An 18,417-nucleotide genomic window follows, 5' to 3' on the forward strand; every position below is an offset into this window, starting at 1 on the left:
GCTAGCAAACATTTCGATGTTTCCATTTCATTCTTTACGGTGAGTCATCTGTATTTTTCTAATGAAAAGTGTGCTGCATTCATAAAACAGAATTTTCAGAGACTTGTAACACTAGAATTACATGATAGTACCCTCAGCCAAAACAAATTTCATTGCCTTCCACCGGCTAAGTCTTAGTCATTCCAGCAAACTGCAATACTGAATGAAGTTAATGGAACCTAAAGTCAAGTGTAGATGATAGACTGGTTGAGAAAAGGCCCAAGTGATTATAAAAATCCTGTTAGACTATGTGGGATACACATGTTTGTGAATGAGACAGAAGCACAGACAAAAACAAGTGTAACAGAGATTAAAGACACAAAGAAAGTTTCACAGAGACAGGGAGGATGCAGGAGAGCGAGCCCGTACAGTATTTAATATTTTTCCATGCTATTCATGATATAATGCGATATTTTACATACAGTGAAGTAAGAGAATTACACAATCATTAGTCTAATGTGCGGTAGATATTGATTTTACTGTAATGTCCTCTAATCCACTATGCTTAATTCATCTTATTAATTCAGCTTCCTTGGGCTTTAAATCAGAGTATACAATTTTTTTTTAATTTGTAATAAAATCATGAGCTTCAAAGGCACTGAGATACAGTTTAACTCCACACAGTATTCCATCCTTCAATGCTGGTTGACAGGGAATCACAAGGATCGCCCCCACATTCTCCTGAAATGCACGTCAGCAAGTGGAAACTAACACCGTTACACATCAGCACCAGCCTCTCCCGGACTGCACTGCCTTTGCATAGCTGATGGTAAACAGGGCGACTCAGCAGGCAACATCCTGAACAATGGTAACAACCCTTCTGCAAAACAGGCTGTGACTTCAGTAAGCGGACCAGAATTGCACATTATTCACCCATGGAGTGGAACCAACCAGATCAGGAGGCCTGCCAGTTTTACACCTACTCCAAAGAGACTTCAATACAGGGTAAAACTGGCTGTGCTTTAAAGCACAATGTTGTCAGCTTGTCCTCGTGAGTGCTGAGGTGAAACTTACCCCACTAAGATCAAGTACCAGTTGATCGTTACCATTGTGAGTGTCAGAACTTTACAACAGGACAACCAGAACAGAGAAAAAAATAAATCTGTTCCAGTGATATCAAGATATGGAAATGAATTCAGTCCTTAAGACAGAACAGCAAATAAAACCTTTATGGATGTGTTTTCCTGGCTTAGGATATGAAAGAAATTATCAATAAAGTCACACATCCTGGCCTATTCGAGGGTTTAAGAGCAATTTATTTTAGTGTTGCTTCCACTAATCCATGAAACTACACTCTTTGCAAGTGCTGCTAATTCACATGCAGGGGGCTGAACGAACTGCAGCTGTAACCACAGCTGCCGCCCACCTGCACCCAAGGCCTCTTTCCCAGGAAACACATGATTCAGACACTGAGGCAAAACCCAACCTTTCCCACCCAAGCCCGCAGGATATTTTTTTTTCCCCTTCAATCATAAATTGTAGAACATTGCATAATATGATGAAGTAATACCACATTAAGGCAATTAATTGCCAGGATCCAGATTGCCGGGAGCATCTCTATGAAACCAAGCTAAAACTCGCACCTCGGGGCACACACTCGGAATTATGTGTGCCATGCAGAGGTCGTATAGAGAGATGAAAGTGTGCCACTGCGAAAGTTAAGGCAACAAGGTGGTCTGGACTGACTGTATTCCATCGGGAGTGACACTTACAGAGACAACAAAAAAGACAATTCAAAGATGTTAGAAACAGAAATATGGAATCTAGGTACTATATTAATAGAGGTGACCCTTCATTTTGACTATTTGGTTAACAGAAAGTGCCCTTCCAGAATTCCCAAATCACCACCCAAAATCTGGAAATATTGAATAAAACCAACTACTACAGAATTTATGCAAAAAAGGAAATAAACATATTTATGTTTCATTTCTTGTTTTGTGATGTGGCTTCAAGTTATGAAAAATCGCAGTACGAGTTGTTTTCTAGGAACACAGTTGCCAGTGTGTCGCACAACGGTCATGAAAGAGCTGAGCTCTGTCGGTGTTTCAGCTGGGGATGCTGAGTCTGTGCCTGACGTGCAGATACAGATTGCAGGCACAACCCAGAGTCTCAGTCTGCTAGTGTTACTTTTCATAGTACGTAGTCAGCATCGTAACATGGTACCAGTGGGAGTGTTATGGAGTCTGGGTCGATAGTGGACGATGATCTAGGTCTGACATGTTATCATTGGAGATATGGTATTCGTGTCCAACAGTGTTACAGATAGAGAGGTGAACTTTGATGGAAGTATGGAGTCTGAGTCCAAAAAGTGACAAATGTGACACCTATGTCAGGGGATCCCAACCTGGGGCCCATGGACCCTGGGTTAATGGTATGGGTCCATGCCATACAAAAAGTTGGGAACCACTAGTCAAAGTACAATGGACACCAATACACTTTCCAGATCTGACACTTATAGACTGGGCAGAACAGTTTAGCTCTGACATTGTTACAGACACGGATAGTGAATGTGAGTGTGGCAGCGTTACAGGCGGGGGATACAGAGTCACGGAGTCACATATGCAATGTGGGTCTGATAGTGCTGTAGACAAAGGGATGCTGTCTGGGCCTGTGTGTTACCAGGACATGGGGTCCGAGTCAAAAATCTGTCACAGACAGAGACATGTTTAGCAGTGTTGCAGACGGGGATGTGGGGTCTAGATGTGCCCGTGCTGCTGAAGGAAATGTGCAATCTGAGTGTGACAGTGTTATAGATGAAGACATGGGGACTGGGTTTGACAGTGCTGTAGGTTGCCAGCAACGTCTGCCTGGAGAACGAACATGCAGTATCAATGGGTGCACTGGGGGTCTTGCAGGACCAGTGTTGGACACAAGGCTCTAGTGGGTCCTAGATGTGGACAGCTATGGGTGGAAGTATGGAGTCAAAGTCTAACATGGCTACAGACAGAGTTATGGAGTCTGCATCTGATAGCAAGAGAACAAAGGACAGAGAATATAACAGTGTGAACCCAGAGAATATAAACCTACTCCACGATCACTCTAACCTTTCCCTCCTACACTGTCCATAACCTTCCACTTTTCTCCCATCCTTATGCCTATCTCAGAGTCTCTTAGATGTCCCCATTGGACCAGGTTCTACCATCAGCCCCAGGAGTGCGTTGCGGGCACATAACACTCTCTGTGTAAAAAAAAAACTTTGACATCTTCCCTAAACTTTCCTCCACTCACCCCTTAAGTGGACATCCTCTGAAACTGGATATTTCTGCCCTGGAAAAAGGTACTGGCTGGCCACTGTAACGATGCCTCTCTTAATACATCTCTATCAAGTCACCACTCATCCTCTTTCACTCCAAAGAGAAAAGTCTCTGTGTTCAAACTTTCTTTATAAGACATGTTTTGCAGTCCTGGGTAAATCTCCTTCTCACCCTCTCTAAAGCTTCCGCATCCTTTCTATAATGAGGTGACCAGAACTGAGCAAAATATGTGTGGTCTGGTCAGAGTTTTGCAGAGCTGCAATATAACCTTATCGGCCTTGAACTGAATTGTCCTGCCGAAGGGTTTCAGCCCGAAACGTTGACAGTACTCTTCTACTGGATGCTGTTGTGTGTTTTTGTGTGTGTTGCTAGGCTTTCCAGCACCTGCAGATTTTCTCTTGTTTGCCCCAACTAATGAAGGTCAGCATACCAAAGGCCTTCTTAACTACCCTATCAACCGCAGCAGCAACTTTGTGGGGTCTATGGACTTGCTCCAGCCAGGGATAAGGGGTCTAGAGCCTGTCAGCATTGATGAAGATATGGAGTTTGGGTCACACAGATGGAGATATAGCTTCTGCAATGAATGGCATTATAAATGGAGATACAGACTCGGATCTGGCTGTTTCATAGTGCTAATGGAGTGAGTGTTTGCTTCATTACAGATGGCAATGTGATCTGTGTTACTTCATTCCTCCAACACTCGCAATGGTTCAAACTTCTAAATAAATCATAACTTGGCAGGAAGACAAGATATCGGACTGAGGTAACTTACGTTTGGTGCATCTTTGGGAGCCAGGAACTTGAGCCCACCCGTGACAGCACTGACCGCCGCATACATTAACCCTGCAAACCACAAGTGTCAGATTAGTCAGAAGACCCAGATATCAACTAATGCAATCTTTATCTTATAGTAATTGGACTGGCAACTCTACTGTCCTGCAAAAGAAAGACCTCCGTTGAGACTCAATGTTAGCTTGGTGTCAGTGCCTGACAGCTGATTATTTTAAGAGGTCTCCAAAAGATGCAAGATGTTACTCGGTATAGTTGTACAGAATATGCAAGGTGCATTATTTCCATGCACTATCAAGAACACAACCTTAGTCCCACGTTTTTAGTCGCTAAAACCACGAGGTCAAAAATTGCAATGCCAAAATTATTAGAATCAACTTTGTCAATGTCAGAGTTCCCAAGGTCAAGATTCTGAACATCAAACAGTTGAGACCAACAATTAAAACATTTAACAAAAAAAAAACTGGAGTAAAAATTCTCGATCGCTCACGAATGTAAAGTCCCAGTTGAGGATTCCCAATGGAATATTTCTAGCGTCATGAGTGGCAATAACAAATCCCAGGGTCACGGTAGTTATGCGTCTAATTGAACCTAACTTCACAGAAATGCAACTTGTTCCGTTCCTTACCTTACCCAAAAAAAAACAATCACAACAATAACAATTTAGTTGCCTCGGTGCCGAGATGCGGGCAATCTGCTTTGAAAATTCGACACACGCTTGAAATGTTTCTGCGGAGCACGTGAGCAGATATTTCCCAGGCAGAGCGGGGCTCCGCACCCTTGCTGAGGGCACGAGTTAAAGGTGCAACTTGTTGTATGTCACAGGAAGGAAACAATCTGGGACTCGGGGAAACTCTCGGGATCTTAACTGCGAGATGTCGGATTTTCTTGAAGCTTCGTTCTGTAATTATACTTATTGCCTCGCCGCTTGGAGGGCACTTTCGCCCAGAACATTTAACACTGGGTTAAGGGCATAAAATGAATCATTGTGAAAGCCGTTCTGATCTGCCTGAGGGATGGCGGGACACAGTTATTAAATATCAGTTGGCGAAACTGAGTGAGGAAGTTTTATGACCAAAGGCTTGGGTTTTAGTGATACTTTTGACACAAGTCAAACATGTACAGTAAGGATAGAGTCAAGGGTGGTCTCCTTACCCGTTAAGCTGTTGTTTTTGGTATTGCATGGTGTGCCTGACGGGCTGTTGTTGGAGTGGCTTGGAGTGGTGCTGTTGGTAAAACTGCTGAGAGGGATAGTGGACGAGAGGCTGCTGCTGTTGCTGCTGGACATGTGGGGTCGCCTTGCCCATTCGCCGGGTCCTGAGCTGAGGCGACGTCCTCCTGTAGCTCGTCTTGACCTGCAACACGGGAGCCGAGCCCTGCGTCCGCACGGTGTAAGAGGAGGAGGAAGAGCCGTACCTGGCGCCGAAGGAGGAGACGCTGGTCCGCCCGATGCTGCTGCCGCTTGCCCTGCCGTCGAGCGGGGATTCGGCCGGCTGAAACACATACGTGATCCTCCTCAGGGTCCTCTTGTCAGCCCAGGCATGGTGCGGTTCGAAAACAGACACCAGCCACAGTAGTACACTGTACCTCATCCACTCCATGTCGATCTCGGGGAGGGGGCTTATAGGGAGGGGGGAAGCTGCTGTTTAAAGAAACTCGACTCCACTCAGTATTACTTCTGTGCTCGCTTGAAACACACTACCCTGCTCTCCTTGTTCGGCAAATCCCTAAGGCGTCTCGTTATAAATATATTATTTTTTCTATATATAAAGCTTAAAACCCTGGCTGCCAAAAGTCTCCAAGAACAGATACCTTTACAATTCTTTTTTAAAAAAACTAAAGCTAAGAGAGCGCAAATAAATAAATAAGGGAGAAAGACACACGGCAGCAGATGTCAGATGGTATCGCGATGGTTGTAAAATATTTTAGTTTGAACAGACTGAAAGTATTTTAAAAAGTTTTTTTTTAGGGAGGGGGTTGGAGTCACAGTTTCGCCGTCCAATCTCAGGCAGACATGACGTCAAGCGCAAAGAGGATTTGGGACTGGAACTGCCCTTTTCCCGCAGAATTGCAGGCAGGAAAACACGCACGGCACATTAGCACAGTGGGAGTTGGAATAGCTCGGGGAAAGGAGTGTGGGCTCCCGGTTCCCTCGCACCCGCTGACCGTTTCCCACAAGCTCCTACATACTGCGGTATGGTCCATGCCTTTACGTCCGACAAGAAACAGCAGCAACAGTTTATGTAAATATATATATATAAAAACAACCTGCGCCTCTTGGATTACAGCTCATTCCAGTGCACAATATTTATCGAGGGCCAGTGCGAGGTAACTCGCGTGAAAAAGTGCGCGTTGTCGCATCTTGAAAAAAATACCCATTTCTGCACTTCAATCCGGTGTATTTAACCTACATGTAATAACTCAGGATGCAAGTCCTTTTTCTACAATTAAATTAAGGCTGTATCCTGTAACATCATGTTGCCGAGAGGACCACTGCATTTGCACGGTATGAATTGGAGTAATTAAAATCCAAATCCCAGGCAAAATACGAACAGGAAAGATAACTTTGCATATCACAGCTTGTTTTCGGTAGTTTTGTAACTCCAGTCACACACAGACAAGCACAACACTATCAAATTCCTAACAGCTGCCAATGCTTAGGGGAGCATTGTGCTGCGTTATTGGACCTGTCTGATGCAGCATGCACCATGCATGCAAGTTATCAATGGCATTCCGAAATGGGTAGAAAGAGACTGATCCGAGCCCAACCCTGATGGGGGGGGGGGGGCACTTAGCTACTGCGGTGTTCATTTCGACTTGTGAGCCTGCGGATAATTAGCGCAGAACAAGGCAACGCTACATTGTATGTGGCTCCTGGGTCAAACAATTTGTCATGGACGTCCATACAAGAAAGAAATGTAGCGGAGAACACGGATCACTTTAAAGGTCACATTACCATGACAGCGCGGGGAGGAGGCAGGGATTTATCGACGGGGAAGGGAAATACTGTGATTTCCAGGAAGCAAGCAATTTTCCTGCCTTCTGTTCCTTTCCAGTCCTGACGAAGGGTCTCCGCCCGAAAGGTCAACTGTTTACTCTTTGCCATAGATGCTGCCTGGCCTGCTGAATTCCTCCAGCATTTTGGATTTCCAGCATCTGCAGATTTCCTCGTGTTTGCGACTCAATTTCTCATATTTCGATTATTCTAGAGTAATTTCCGTCTCCCACTAATTTTCCATATGAAATATTCTTCTCGGATTCCATTCACCTATACACTCGGGGCAATTTAAAGTGGCCAATTAATCATAGTCCGATGACCATTTAGGAACCAGATGGCAGAGGGGAAGAAGCTGTTTCTGAATCTTTTTGTGTGTGCCTTCAGGCTTCTGTATCTCCTACCTGACGGTAACAGTAAGAAGGGGGCAGGCATGTTCTGGGTGATGGGAGTTTTTAATGCGGGATTCCGCCATTGAAGATGCCCTGGATACAGCGGAGGCTGCAGTTCTCTGCATCTTACTGCGAAGCTGTGCAGAAGCCACACCACACTCCCCACCCCATCGCCCAATGTGAACGCTCTCCATGGTACATCTGTAAGCTTTTGTGAGAGTTTTAGGTGACGTACCTAAAATATTTTAGGTGATATCTCCTTAAGCTGCTAATGAAATAAAGACGCTGCTATGCCTTCTTTATAGCTGCATAGATGTCTTGCGTCCAGGTTAGGTCCTCGGGGATATTGACACCCAAGGACTTGAAATTGCTCACTCTCTCCACTTCTGATCCCTCCATGAGGGCTGGTTTGTGTTCCCTCTTCTTCCCCTTCCTGAAGGCCACAATCGGCTCTTTGGTCTTACCGACGTTGAGAGCAAGGCTCTTGCTGCCACACCACTCAACTAACCGGTATATCTCACTCCGATACGCCCTTTCATAACCATCTGAAATTCAGCTAACAATGGTTGTACCATTGGCAAATTCATAGATGGTGTTTGAGCTTATGCCTAGACACAGTCATGAGTGTAGAGAGACTAGAGCAGTGGGCTAAGCACACACCCCTGTGGAGCGTCAGTGTTGATTGTAGGCGAGGTGGAAATTGTTATTTCTAACCCGCACAGATTGTGGTCTTTCGCTTAGGAAGTTGAGGATCCAGTTGCAGGGGGAGCTACAGAGGCTCAAAATCTGTAATTCATCGATCAAGTTTATGGGAATGATGGTGTTAAACACAGAGCTAAAGTCAACAAACAGCAAAAGGGGGTTTAATGGGAGGGGGGGGGAATCGACGTATATGAGTAGTTGGTATCCAGAATGAGCTGGTTAGTGGAGACTGGAAATTTAGGAACATTTAAGAGACTTCTCAACAGGTATTAAAATAAGCAGATCATAAGGGGATATGGAATTATTTCAAGGAAATGGAATATAGATAGGCATGATGTGGTGGGCTGAAGGGCCTGTTTTTATGCCGTACAACTCCATGGCTGTAAAACTCTGGAGATATTAGCAGGTCTGAAAGCATGTCTGAAAAGGCAAAAGTAATACTTAAAGTCATTGATATTTCATCAGAATTCATTCATGAAAGATATTCAATTTGCCAACTTTACCATTATCAAACACTGTTTGATAGTGAGAGAATAGAAAAGATAGTCAAAAAATAATCAAAGAAGGAAGTGTTAAGGTATAGCTTAAAGAAAGAAGAGAGGCAGTGTGTTTCAAGGAAGTAACTCCTGAACTTAAATCTATTGAAAGGAGAGTTGGCAGTGAAAATTGGGAATATGAAAAGAGCAGCAAATATGTAGGAATGGAGGGGGCGAGACTGCAAGGCAAGTCCAAGGAATGATTTAGAAACAAAAATAATTCTGCAGTAAAACTAAGTAATTTTTTTGTTCATTGTCTGAAAAAGTTTTGGAGATTTTACTTGGTGCCTAGTGCTTCTTACCTTTCCCTTTTTTATTGATCAGTAATAAAATCTGAATGAAGAAAATCTGGCTGATATTTGTTCAAAATTTTGACTTATTATCCTAATGCATCCAACTCATTAGTGAGTCCGTAATTAGTTGTCAAGTCCAACTGTATAGTTGTAGACTACACCGGGCTAATCTGTCAAAAGGGATATTCTATGATCATCGAATTCCATGGCTTTCGTTATCTGAGACAGATTTCCTCCTACGATCAATGCAATGAAAACAAACAATACCTTGGATGATGTATATAGCACATTTTCATCCAATTTTGCAGCACTGTATAAAGTAAGTAGTTATGGAGCAAGAAACTTCAAAGAAGACAACAGATTTTCCATCAAATTTAATAACATTTTGTTAGAAGCTGTCTTATGTGTGTGTCATAGTCGTGAGATAACACATTCACAATGAAGCATTGATACTTCAGGAGAAACCTTAGCACTTGGAAACTCAAAAGAAATATATACAGTGATTAAAACAAATTATGGGTTGTACTCATTACTGATCAGAGTGCAAATCATCATTTATATTTCCTCTTCAAAGTGCTGACCTAATCATTGGGGTCTCTTCAACACATCAGAGATATTTATCCAGAGTGATGCGTACGCAGGGCTCTTAGCATTTTCAACAATCCCTGGCCATCCGTCCAACAATCTCTTTGACCTCCTACCATCAGGCAGGAGGTACCGTAGCATTCTGGCAAGAACTGTTAGGATAGGAGACAGTTACTTCCCCCAGGCCGCGAGACTACTGAACTTCCTGCCACCACCAACATCTCTTCATGTACTTTATATAGCACCAGTAGCATTATACTGTTCGCTTTTTAGCTTGTGTCAGAAATGTTCCTTATTATTTGTTAAATTATTTGTGGTAATATTACGTTATGTGTTGTGTTTGTGAGTTATACGTACTGCATTGTGCCCCTGGTCCAGAGGAACTGTATATATGTGTACAGTTGAAGGATAATAAACTGAACTTGAACTTGGTAATCCTGAGTACAGTGTGAATTTTTATCTAATTTCAGGATGATTAATCCAAATGTAAAGAGACAGTGAATAAACAAATTAAGAGAGCTACATTATTGAAGCTTTCAAGGTAATGAAAGAAACAGGCACAGCAATAAATAATAATAAAATGACAAAACAATACTTTTTAGCATTGCTCATAGCCACAGAATAACCAGAATGCAAGGCAATCGGCTAGGTATATTCTGAAGCGCAATACGTCACTGTTTCAATATAGGAAAGCTAACCATCATCAAGAACCATAAAGAGCAATGTGCATCCAAACTATAAAATGCTGTTCAAAATGCATAGGCAAACAAAAGTTATTGCTGGTTGTCACACACCTTCACACCATCACCATCATGACCAAAATAGATATTTTCTATCGTGCTCTCTACTGCATTTTTAAATATCTTCAGAGACTTCCAGAAAAAAATTAAAAGTTTCAGTAACTTCTAGAAGTTCGTAATGGTTGTTTAAAAGCTTACAAAAACTTATAGAAAGTCCGAGCAAAAATTCTCTATTAACAGGACATCAGAGAGATTTTAAAATGTTTGGTGGAGTAATTAAAATCCCTCTCTAAATTAATAAGGGACTGGAAAGATTATAGTAAGTCCCTTTAAACAATCAAGCTACTTAAACCCTCATACCCAGTTTTCTCACAGCTAATCTTGGCTTCCTTTCTTAATTGGAACAGTTTTCTTGCTTCTTAGCACAAAATCAGGTTAACTGCAAGTACCTCAGGCAACCAGTTTGGATATTTCCATATTAAAGCTGAAATTCCAAAAAATGCACTGAAATCCCTAAGATGGTGTCTATTTCATGAAGTCATCACAGAAAACATCACCATTGCTACTGCAGAATCTGAGACTATGATAGATGATGTTAGGACACAGAACGAAAAATTTCTGCTTCTTTTTCAGATGTTGTCATGAGATCCTTTATGTCCAACTGAAAAGGAAGTTGATAGTTTAACCTGGCATTTCATATAAAGGTTAGGATAGAATAGAACTTCATCAACATTTCTCAAGACAACAAGATGACAATTGCAACAGAAAGGAAAGACTAAGGAGGACAGAGATTCTATGATCATGACCTCCTGGAGAACTATGTCAAGCAAAGTCAGCGGCTGAATGCCTTGGGGCAGAGGAAGAGCATTTAGGGGTGGAACATTGGACTTTAGAAGAAACAAGTCCAGGAGGGTCTAGGTTTAATATTGATAAAAAAAAGGAAGGCAATAACAGTTCTGATAGCTGATGTAAAGGCTAGAAATAAATGCAAAAGCAGACTCGGCAAGCAGATGAGAAGCCTTTTTCCCATTAAAATTTTTTAATTCAAGATTCGTAACCAACATCAAAGCAAATACAGGAGCAGATGGATTGACAAGGTTTAACTTTGAAAAAAGGATCACCTTGAAGAGCTTAATCACACTTTCACGTTCCAGAAAATATTACACACTCCTCTTTATCATCACATTTTCAATAGTTTATGTTTCCATCCAAAATATCTCTTAGGCAGTAGAATGTGATTAGCTGATGACAGAATTTTCATCACATTACAATAAAATCTTGATCAGCAATCTTGATCATTAAAGCCAATAGAAAACCTGAAGAAAGAAATCCATTTAAGGAAGAGTGACAAGGCAAATCAAGACCAAAAAAAGTCCCAACAGCTCAGCAGCTTGTAATATCTTACTAATAATCTATTTGCCTAATTTTAATTAAAACATCCAAACCAGTCTTATGAGGTTATGTGTGCACATGATATATCATTGCAGTTTCTAGACTACCTACTTTGTGATTAAGCAGTCTTCAAAGCAAGATTCCAATTAGGAACAATTGCTAAAAAGAACAAGTAACAATGCTTGTAATCTTTGTTGGGCACATCAATTTAGCACAACAAAGAAACAATATTTGCTTAAATACAAGTGTTAACATTCAAATAACGTTAAATGAATGAAAACAGTTCATTTGAGATGAACCAATTGCAGATTTACCTGGAGCATGCTTTCCATCACAATATTGCCAGATGACTATATTGGAAATTAACAAAAAGTATTCTATTCTTTTTGTGTATTTAGAAATTTGTAGTTCTCAGTGTTGGAATGTTGTTTCTTTGCCTATTGAGGTCTTTTCTCATGTAAATTTTGCATCGCAACACCTCAAGCTCTCTCTGGTACATGATAACTGAAACGGTCTAACAGTTACATCTCCGCATTTTATACCGCAATCAGTCTATAATATAGAGATATACGGTAACTTGTATCATCTCTGGCAAGATGCAAATGGAATATGCACTATGCTTCAATTGCTCTCAACATCCCTTAATCAAGTTTAATACTTTATAAGTTCACTCGGATGCCTTCTGGCTGCTGCTAAGACTTTAATAATAAAAAAGGAGCAGAGGACACTTCAAACTATTAGAGACACAAAGATCACTAAGCAGAATACCTGGAAGTTTAAAACTTCTAATTTTATACTTCTCTCCAGTGACAGTATCGTAAAATGCCAATGAATTAAGCTGTAATCAGCAAAAAGCAAAGACTACATCTCCTGATGTTAGAAATTTAGAAATGTTAGAGATAAAAGAGAGAAAACTGGAATATTCTGATGAATGGTTATTTACTGAAAACTTGAACTCTGCTTTTATCTCCACAGATGCTCCCTTACTTTTAGAGTACTTCCAGTATTCTGTTTTTATACTTCTTAGGAAAAAAAATCCTCCATTAATTATTCAGCGTAAAATTCCACGTCCTGTTTTTGAATTTATGACCTTTTGCTTTGCAATTAACTGAGAAAATCATTTGCCTAGTATTTTTTGGATCTAATATCAAAAACCTCTCAACAATGAACCCAGGTATGAAGTCGAACTGCATTGTGAGTCTCCTGCTTTGCAGATACAACAGTGTCATAAATAGAGCCAGAATACTACAGCACAGAAGCAGGCCTTTCAGGCCAACTAATGTATGCTGACCTCTTTTTCTGACTAATCCCAGACCATAGCCCTCTCATCCATAAACCTATTCAAACTTCTCTCGAACCCGCATCTACCACTTCCACTGACAGCTCATTCCACACTCACACCACCCTCAGAGTGAAGAATACCCCCCCCCTCAGGCTCCCCTTAAATATTTCACCTTACACCCTAAACCTGTGACCTCTAGTTCTAGACTCACCCAACCTCGGTGGGAAAACCTTGCATGAATCTACCCTACCTATACCCTTCTTAATTTTGTATATCTCTCTCCTCATTCTGCTATGCTCCAGGGAATAGATCCCTAACGTATTCAATCTTTCCTGGTAACTCAAGTCCTCAACTCCTGGCAATATCCACTAACTTTTCTCTGCGTTCTTTCAAGCTTATTGATATCTTTTCTGTCAGTAGATAACCAGAACTGCACACAGTACTCTGAATCTGGCCTTATCCAATGTCTTATACAAATTCAGCATAACATCTCAATTCCTGTACTCAGTGCTGTGATATATAAAGGTCAATGTGCCAAAAGCACTCTTTTCAACACTATCTACCTGTGACGTCATGGATCCGTGTTCCCAAACACCGTTGATCTACATGGAAGTAGCTACACCCAAGATGCAGGATATAGGTAACTGGGTGACTGTGAGAAGGGGGAAAATGAATAGGCAGCTAATGCAGAGCACCATTGAGGCTGTTCGCCTCAATAATATGTATACTGCTTTGGATACAGCAGTCAGGTCTCTGGGACTGAGGTTGGCTCTGCGGCTCAGAAGGTAAGTAGGGAGAAGAGGTGAGCTGTAATAATAGGGGATTCATTGGTTAAGGGATCAGACAGGAAGTTCTATGGATGAGGACAAGATTTCCAGATGGTATGTTGCCTCCTGGGTGCCAGGGTCAGGGACATCTCAGATGGAGTCCACAGCATTCTTAAGTGGGAGGGTAGGCAGCAAGAGGTCGTGGTCCACGTTGGTACCAATGACATGGGTAGGATGGGTTACAAATTCCTGCAAAGTGAGTTCAGGGAGTTAGGTGCTAAAGGATCTCAGGGTTGCTACCTGTGCCACATGGTAATGAGGCCTGATGTAGGAAGATGATACAGTTTAATATATGGCTAAGGAGTTGTTGCAGGAGAGAGGGCTTTGTATTTTGGGATGTTTGGGCTCTCTTCCAGGGAAGGTGGTACCTGAATAGAAGGGAATCATCAGGACAAAACAAGAAGAATTTAAGGCATGGGTCAACATGTGGAATTATGACTTTGTAGCCATTAGTGAGACTTGGTTGCAGGAGGTACAGACCTGGCAGCTCGTTGTTCCAGGTTCCATTGTTTTAGATGTGATAGACTGACAGGGATTAAAGGGGGAAGGGTGGTGTTAATAGGCAGGAAAAATGTCACTGCAGTGCTCAGACAGGACAGACTGGAGATTTCATATACTGAGGAGCAAATTTGTAGAGAGATTGCAGACTGTTGAAAGGTACATAAGGTTGTGATAGTAAGTGATTTTAACTTTCCACATATTAACTGGGACTCCCATACTGTAAAAGGGCTTGTTACGGATTCAGCAACAATAAATATATAAGTGAGGCAGGGTTTTTTTTATAACAAATAGAATATTTATTAAACACTGAAAAACAAACCCTCAAAAGTAAACAAACCACTAACGTAACCAGAAATCAGCTGCTGTGCGGCAGATTAAACAGTTCTTAAAGGAATAAAGTGAAAACAGTTCTTAAAGCGATGTTGCCAAAACAGTTCTTCAAAGTAGTACTGCAAAAGTTCAAAATGCTTACAGTCCATTAAAGGAGAGACTTATTAGTCGATTTAAATTCTCTTTCACGTCGTGTTGTTGCGGTTATCAGTTGAACTATACTTTTCCCGGAGAATTTACGAAGATGAAAATGAAACGGCTTAAAGGCACTGACCTTTCCTTGACAAAACTGTACCCAACCCTTTCTGCTATTCACAGGGGTTACCAGGGGGACAGCCAACGAATTCCTTCCGAATGAGGATCAAACAAGGTCGAACCTGTTTCACCGTCAAAATCGACTTTCCTTGATCTTTTAGTTCCCGAACTCCAATCTTCATTCTCCACTGATTTTTAACTGGCAGTATTATAAAGAAACTGCCAGCAATAACCTTTTAAACTTTAGGCATTAAATAAAACTCCATCTTTCAACCAAACTGTGTCATAATATTGGACCACACAGTGGCATGGAGTCAAAATGGCAAATCCAGCCATGAACTGCCCCTCCTCACAGGGAGGGGTCCTCCTTTTATACCCTGTTAAAAAAACCTGTCACATGACCTCTACTGGCGGGAAAATGACGTCACTCCACCATCACAAGACCACTACCTTAAGTCCAGTATAGCTTCTACACCACTGTCACGTGACAAGTACCAGATACCCATGGGTACGTAACAGGCTGGATGGGATAGAGTATGTCAAATGTGTTCAGGAAAGTTTCCCTAATCAGTACATAGAGGTTCCAACTAAAGAGAGAGTGTGAAGGAATGAGACAGGGCAGGTGACAGAAGTTTGTGTCAGGAAACATTTTGCACCTCGTGATCATAGAGCCACTAGCTTCAATATAATTATGGAGAAGGATAGTTCTGGTCCTTGAGAGGAGATTCTAAATTGGAGAAAGGCCAGTTTTGATGGTATCAGAAAAATATCTGGCAAGTGTGAATGGGACAGATTGTTTTGTTAAGTGGGAGGCCAACAAAAGAGAAATTTTGAGTGTACAAAGTTTGTATGTTCCTGTCAGAATAAATAAAAACAAGGATTACAGGTCTTGGGAACCTTGGTTTTGAGAGATATTGTGGCCCTGGTTAAGAAAAAAATGGAGGTGCATGGCAGGTACAGGCAGGAAGGAGCAAATGAGGTTCTGGAGGAATATAAGAAATGCAGAAGGATATCAAGAGGGCTAAAAGAAGGCATGAGGTTGCTCTAGCAGACAAAGTGAAGGAGAATCCCAAAGGCTTCTACAGATATTTTAAGAACAAAATGCCAGGGACAAAATTAGCCTTCTGGAAGATCAGAATGGTCATCTATGCATGGAGCCAAAAGGGATTTATTACATGGGAGATGGATAGAGTCTATAGAAGTGAGGCAAAGCAGCAGTGAGGTCATGGACCCTATACAGATTACAGCAGAGGAGGTGTTTGCTGTCTTCAGGCAAGTTAAAATGGAGAAATGGAAAATGGATAAATCCCTAGGGTATTCCCTCAGACTCTGTGGGAGGCTAATGCAGAGAATGCACGGACCCTGGCAGAGATATTTAAAATGTCCTTAGCCACCGCAGAGGTGCTGAAGGATTGGAGGATAGTTCTGTTGTTTAAGAAAGGCTCTAAGAATAAGCCACAAATTACTGGTTAGTGAGCCTGGCATCAGAAGTGGGTAAGTTATTGGAAGGTATTCTAAGGAACTAGATATATAAGTATTTGAATAGACAGGTACTGATTAGAGATGGGCAACATGGTTTTGTATGTAGTAAGTTGTGTCTAACAAATCTTGCAGTTTTTCAAGGAAGTTACCAGGAAAATTGATGAAGACAATGTAGTGGATGTTGTCTGCATGGACTTTAGCAAGGCCTTTGACAGGATCCCACATGGGCAAGAGCTTGGTCAAGAAGATTCAATCACTTGACATTCAAAATGAGATAGTAAATTGAATTAGACATTGGCTTTGTGGGAAAAGCAAGAGAGGGGTAGTAGATGGGTCCCCCTCTGTTTGGGAACCTGTGACTAGTGGTGTGTCACTGGGATTGATGTTGTGTCCATTGTTATTTGTCATCTATACCAACAATGTGGCAAACTGGATTAGCAAATTTGCAAGTGACACCAAGACTGGGGATGTAGCGGACAGTGAAGAAGACTATCAAAGCCTGCAGCAGGATCTGGACGAGCTAGAAAGATGACAGATGGAACTTAGTGCAGATAAGAGTGTTTTGTTGCACATTGGGAGGACAAACCATGGTAGGGCTTACTCAGTGGATGGTAGGGCACTGAGGAGTGTGGTAGGACAAGGGATCTGGGAATACAGATCCATTATTCCTTGTAAGTGGTGTCAGAGGTAGATAGAGTCATATAGAAAGTCTTGCGCACATTGGCCTTCATAAATCAAGGCCAATTGATTTGGGGGTTATTTTGAAGTTGTATAAGATTTGCGGCCTAATTTGGAGTATTGCATGGAATTTTGGTCACCTACCTATAAGAAAGATGCCAATCAGATCGAGAGTGTGCAGCAAAAATTTAGAAGGATGTTGCCAGGACTGGAGGACCTGAGTTATAGGGGAAGTTTGAATAGGTTAGGATTTTATTCCCTAGACTGTAGAAGAATGAGGGGAGAATTAATAGAGGTACACAAAATTATGAGGGGTATAGATAGGGTAAATGCAAGCAGGCTTTTTCCACTGAGTTTGAGTGAGACTAGAATTAGAGGTCATAGGTTAAGGGTGAAAGGGAAAATGAGTGGGAATGAGTCTTTGCTCAGAGAGTGGAACGAGCTGCCAGCTGGAGAAGTGGTTGAGGGTTTGGTTTTAGCATTTAAGAGAAATTTGATTTGATATATGGATGGGAGGGATGTGGAGTGCTATAATCTGGGTGCAAATCGATGGGATTAGGTAAATTAATAGTTTTGCATGGAATACATGGGCCAAAAGGCCTGTTTCCATGCTGTAGTTTTCCATGATTCTGTGACTCTACTGTACTCCTCAGTGCCAACCATTCACCATGTAAGCCCTACCCTGGTTGGTCCTGCCAAAGAGCAACACTTCGTTAAGATACAGTCGACATTTCAGGCCAACACCCTTCAGCAAGACTTCACTCACTTGCCTCGAAGTCCAGTGTGGATGTCTTGACATCTCCGACTGGCTAACAACATGTGTATGCCAGTGATATTACAAATGATTCTTACTCTTATTCTGAAGCATGACTTGCTCAGTGGGGAACGCACTCATCTCGGTTTCAAGGGTTTTGAGTTCAAGTCCAGCTCCAGAAACTCAGGCTGACACATCAGTGTAGTTTGAGAAAGTGAGGCAAATTTCTAAGTGCTGTCCTTGAGATGAAACATCAAACTCAGGTTTTCATAAATAATCCAACCGAATTAAACTGAAGAAGATTTATACAGTTATTCTTGTAACCTGACCAGTATCAATGTTACTTAAAAAAGAGTGCTTAATCATTAGGAGGGTTCTGTGTGTGGAGCTTGCTCTGCATGAATTGACTGCTGCCTTTCCAACATTAACAACTTCATTGCTTGTAAAATTCCCTAGGATGGCAAGATGCTATGGAAACAACTCTCAATATGGAAGTTCTTCTTTCTCTGTGATTTAGGAGAGTGGGGCAGTGAGAACGGGAATAACAATGACCATAAGACAAAGGAGCAGAAGTCAGCCATTTGGCCCATC

At 41.8% G+C, this 18,417-nt stretch overlaps 1 protein-coding gene across 3 annotated transcripts in view; it reads right to left on the reverse strand.

The window, feature by feature from the left end:
- Nucleotides 1-6,002, reverse strand: part of ltbp1 (latent transforming growth factor beta binding protein 1) — a 416,523-nt gene extending 410,521 nt beyond the window's left edge. Inside the window, exons 1-2 of one of the 3 annotated variants that reach the window (XM_059985624.1) lie at nucleotides 5,238-6,002; nucleotides 4,066-4,136 (exon numbers count right to left, since the gene is read on the reverse strand). In XM_059985624.1, the coding sequence (XP_059841607.1) occupies nucleotides 4,066-4,136; nucleotides 5,238-5,683 (517 nt within the window). In that variant the 5' untranslated portion in view covers nucleotides 5,684-6,002. The remainder of the gene's footprint in view (nucleotides 1-4,065; nucleotides 4,137-5,237) is intronic. The other 2 variants (XM_059985626.1, XM_059985625.1) reach the window with 2 other exon arrangements.
- Between the last annotated feature and the right edge of the window lie 12,415 nt (nucleotides 6,003-18,417).

This window comes from Hypanus sabinus, chromosome 12 (assembly GCF_030144855.1).
Source record: "Hypanus sabinus isolate sHypSab1 chromosome 12, sHypSab1.hap1, whole genome shotgun sequence".
Lineage (NCBI taxonomy): Eukaryota > Metazoa > Chordata > Chondrichthyes > Myliobatiformes > Dasyatidae > Hypanus > Hypanus sabinus.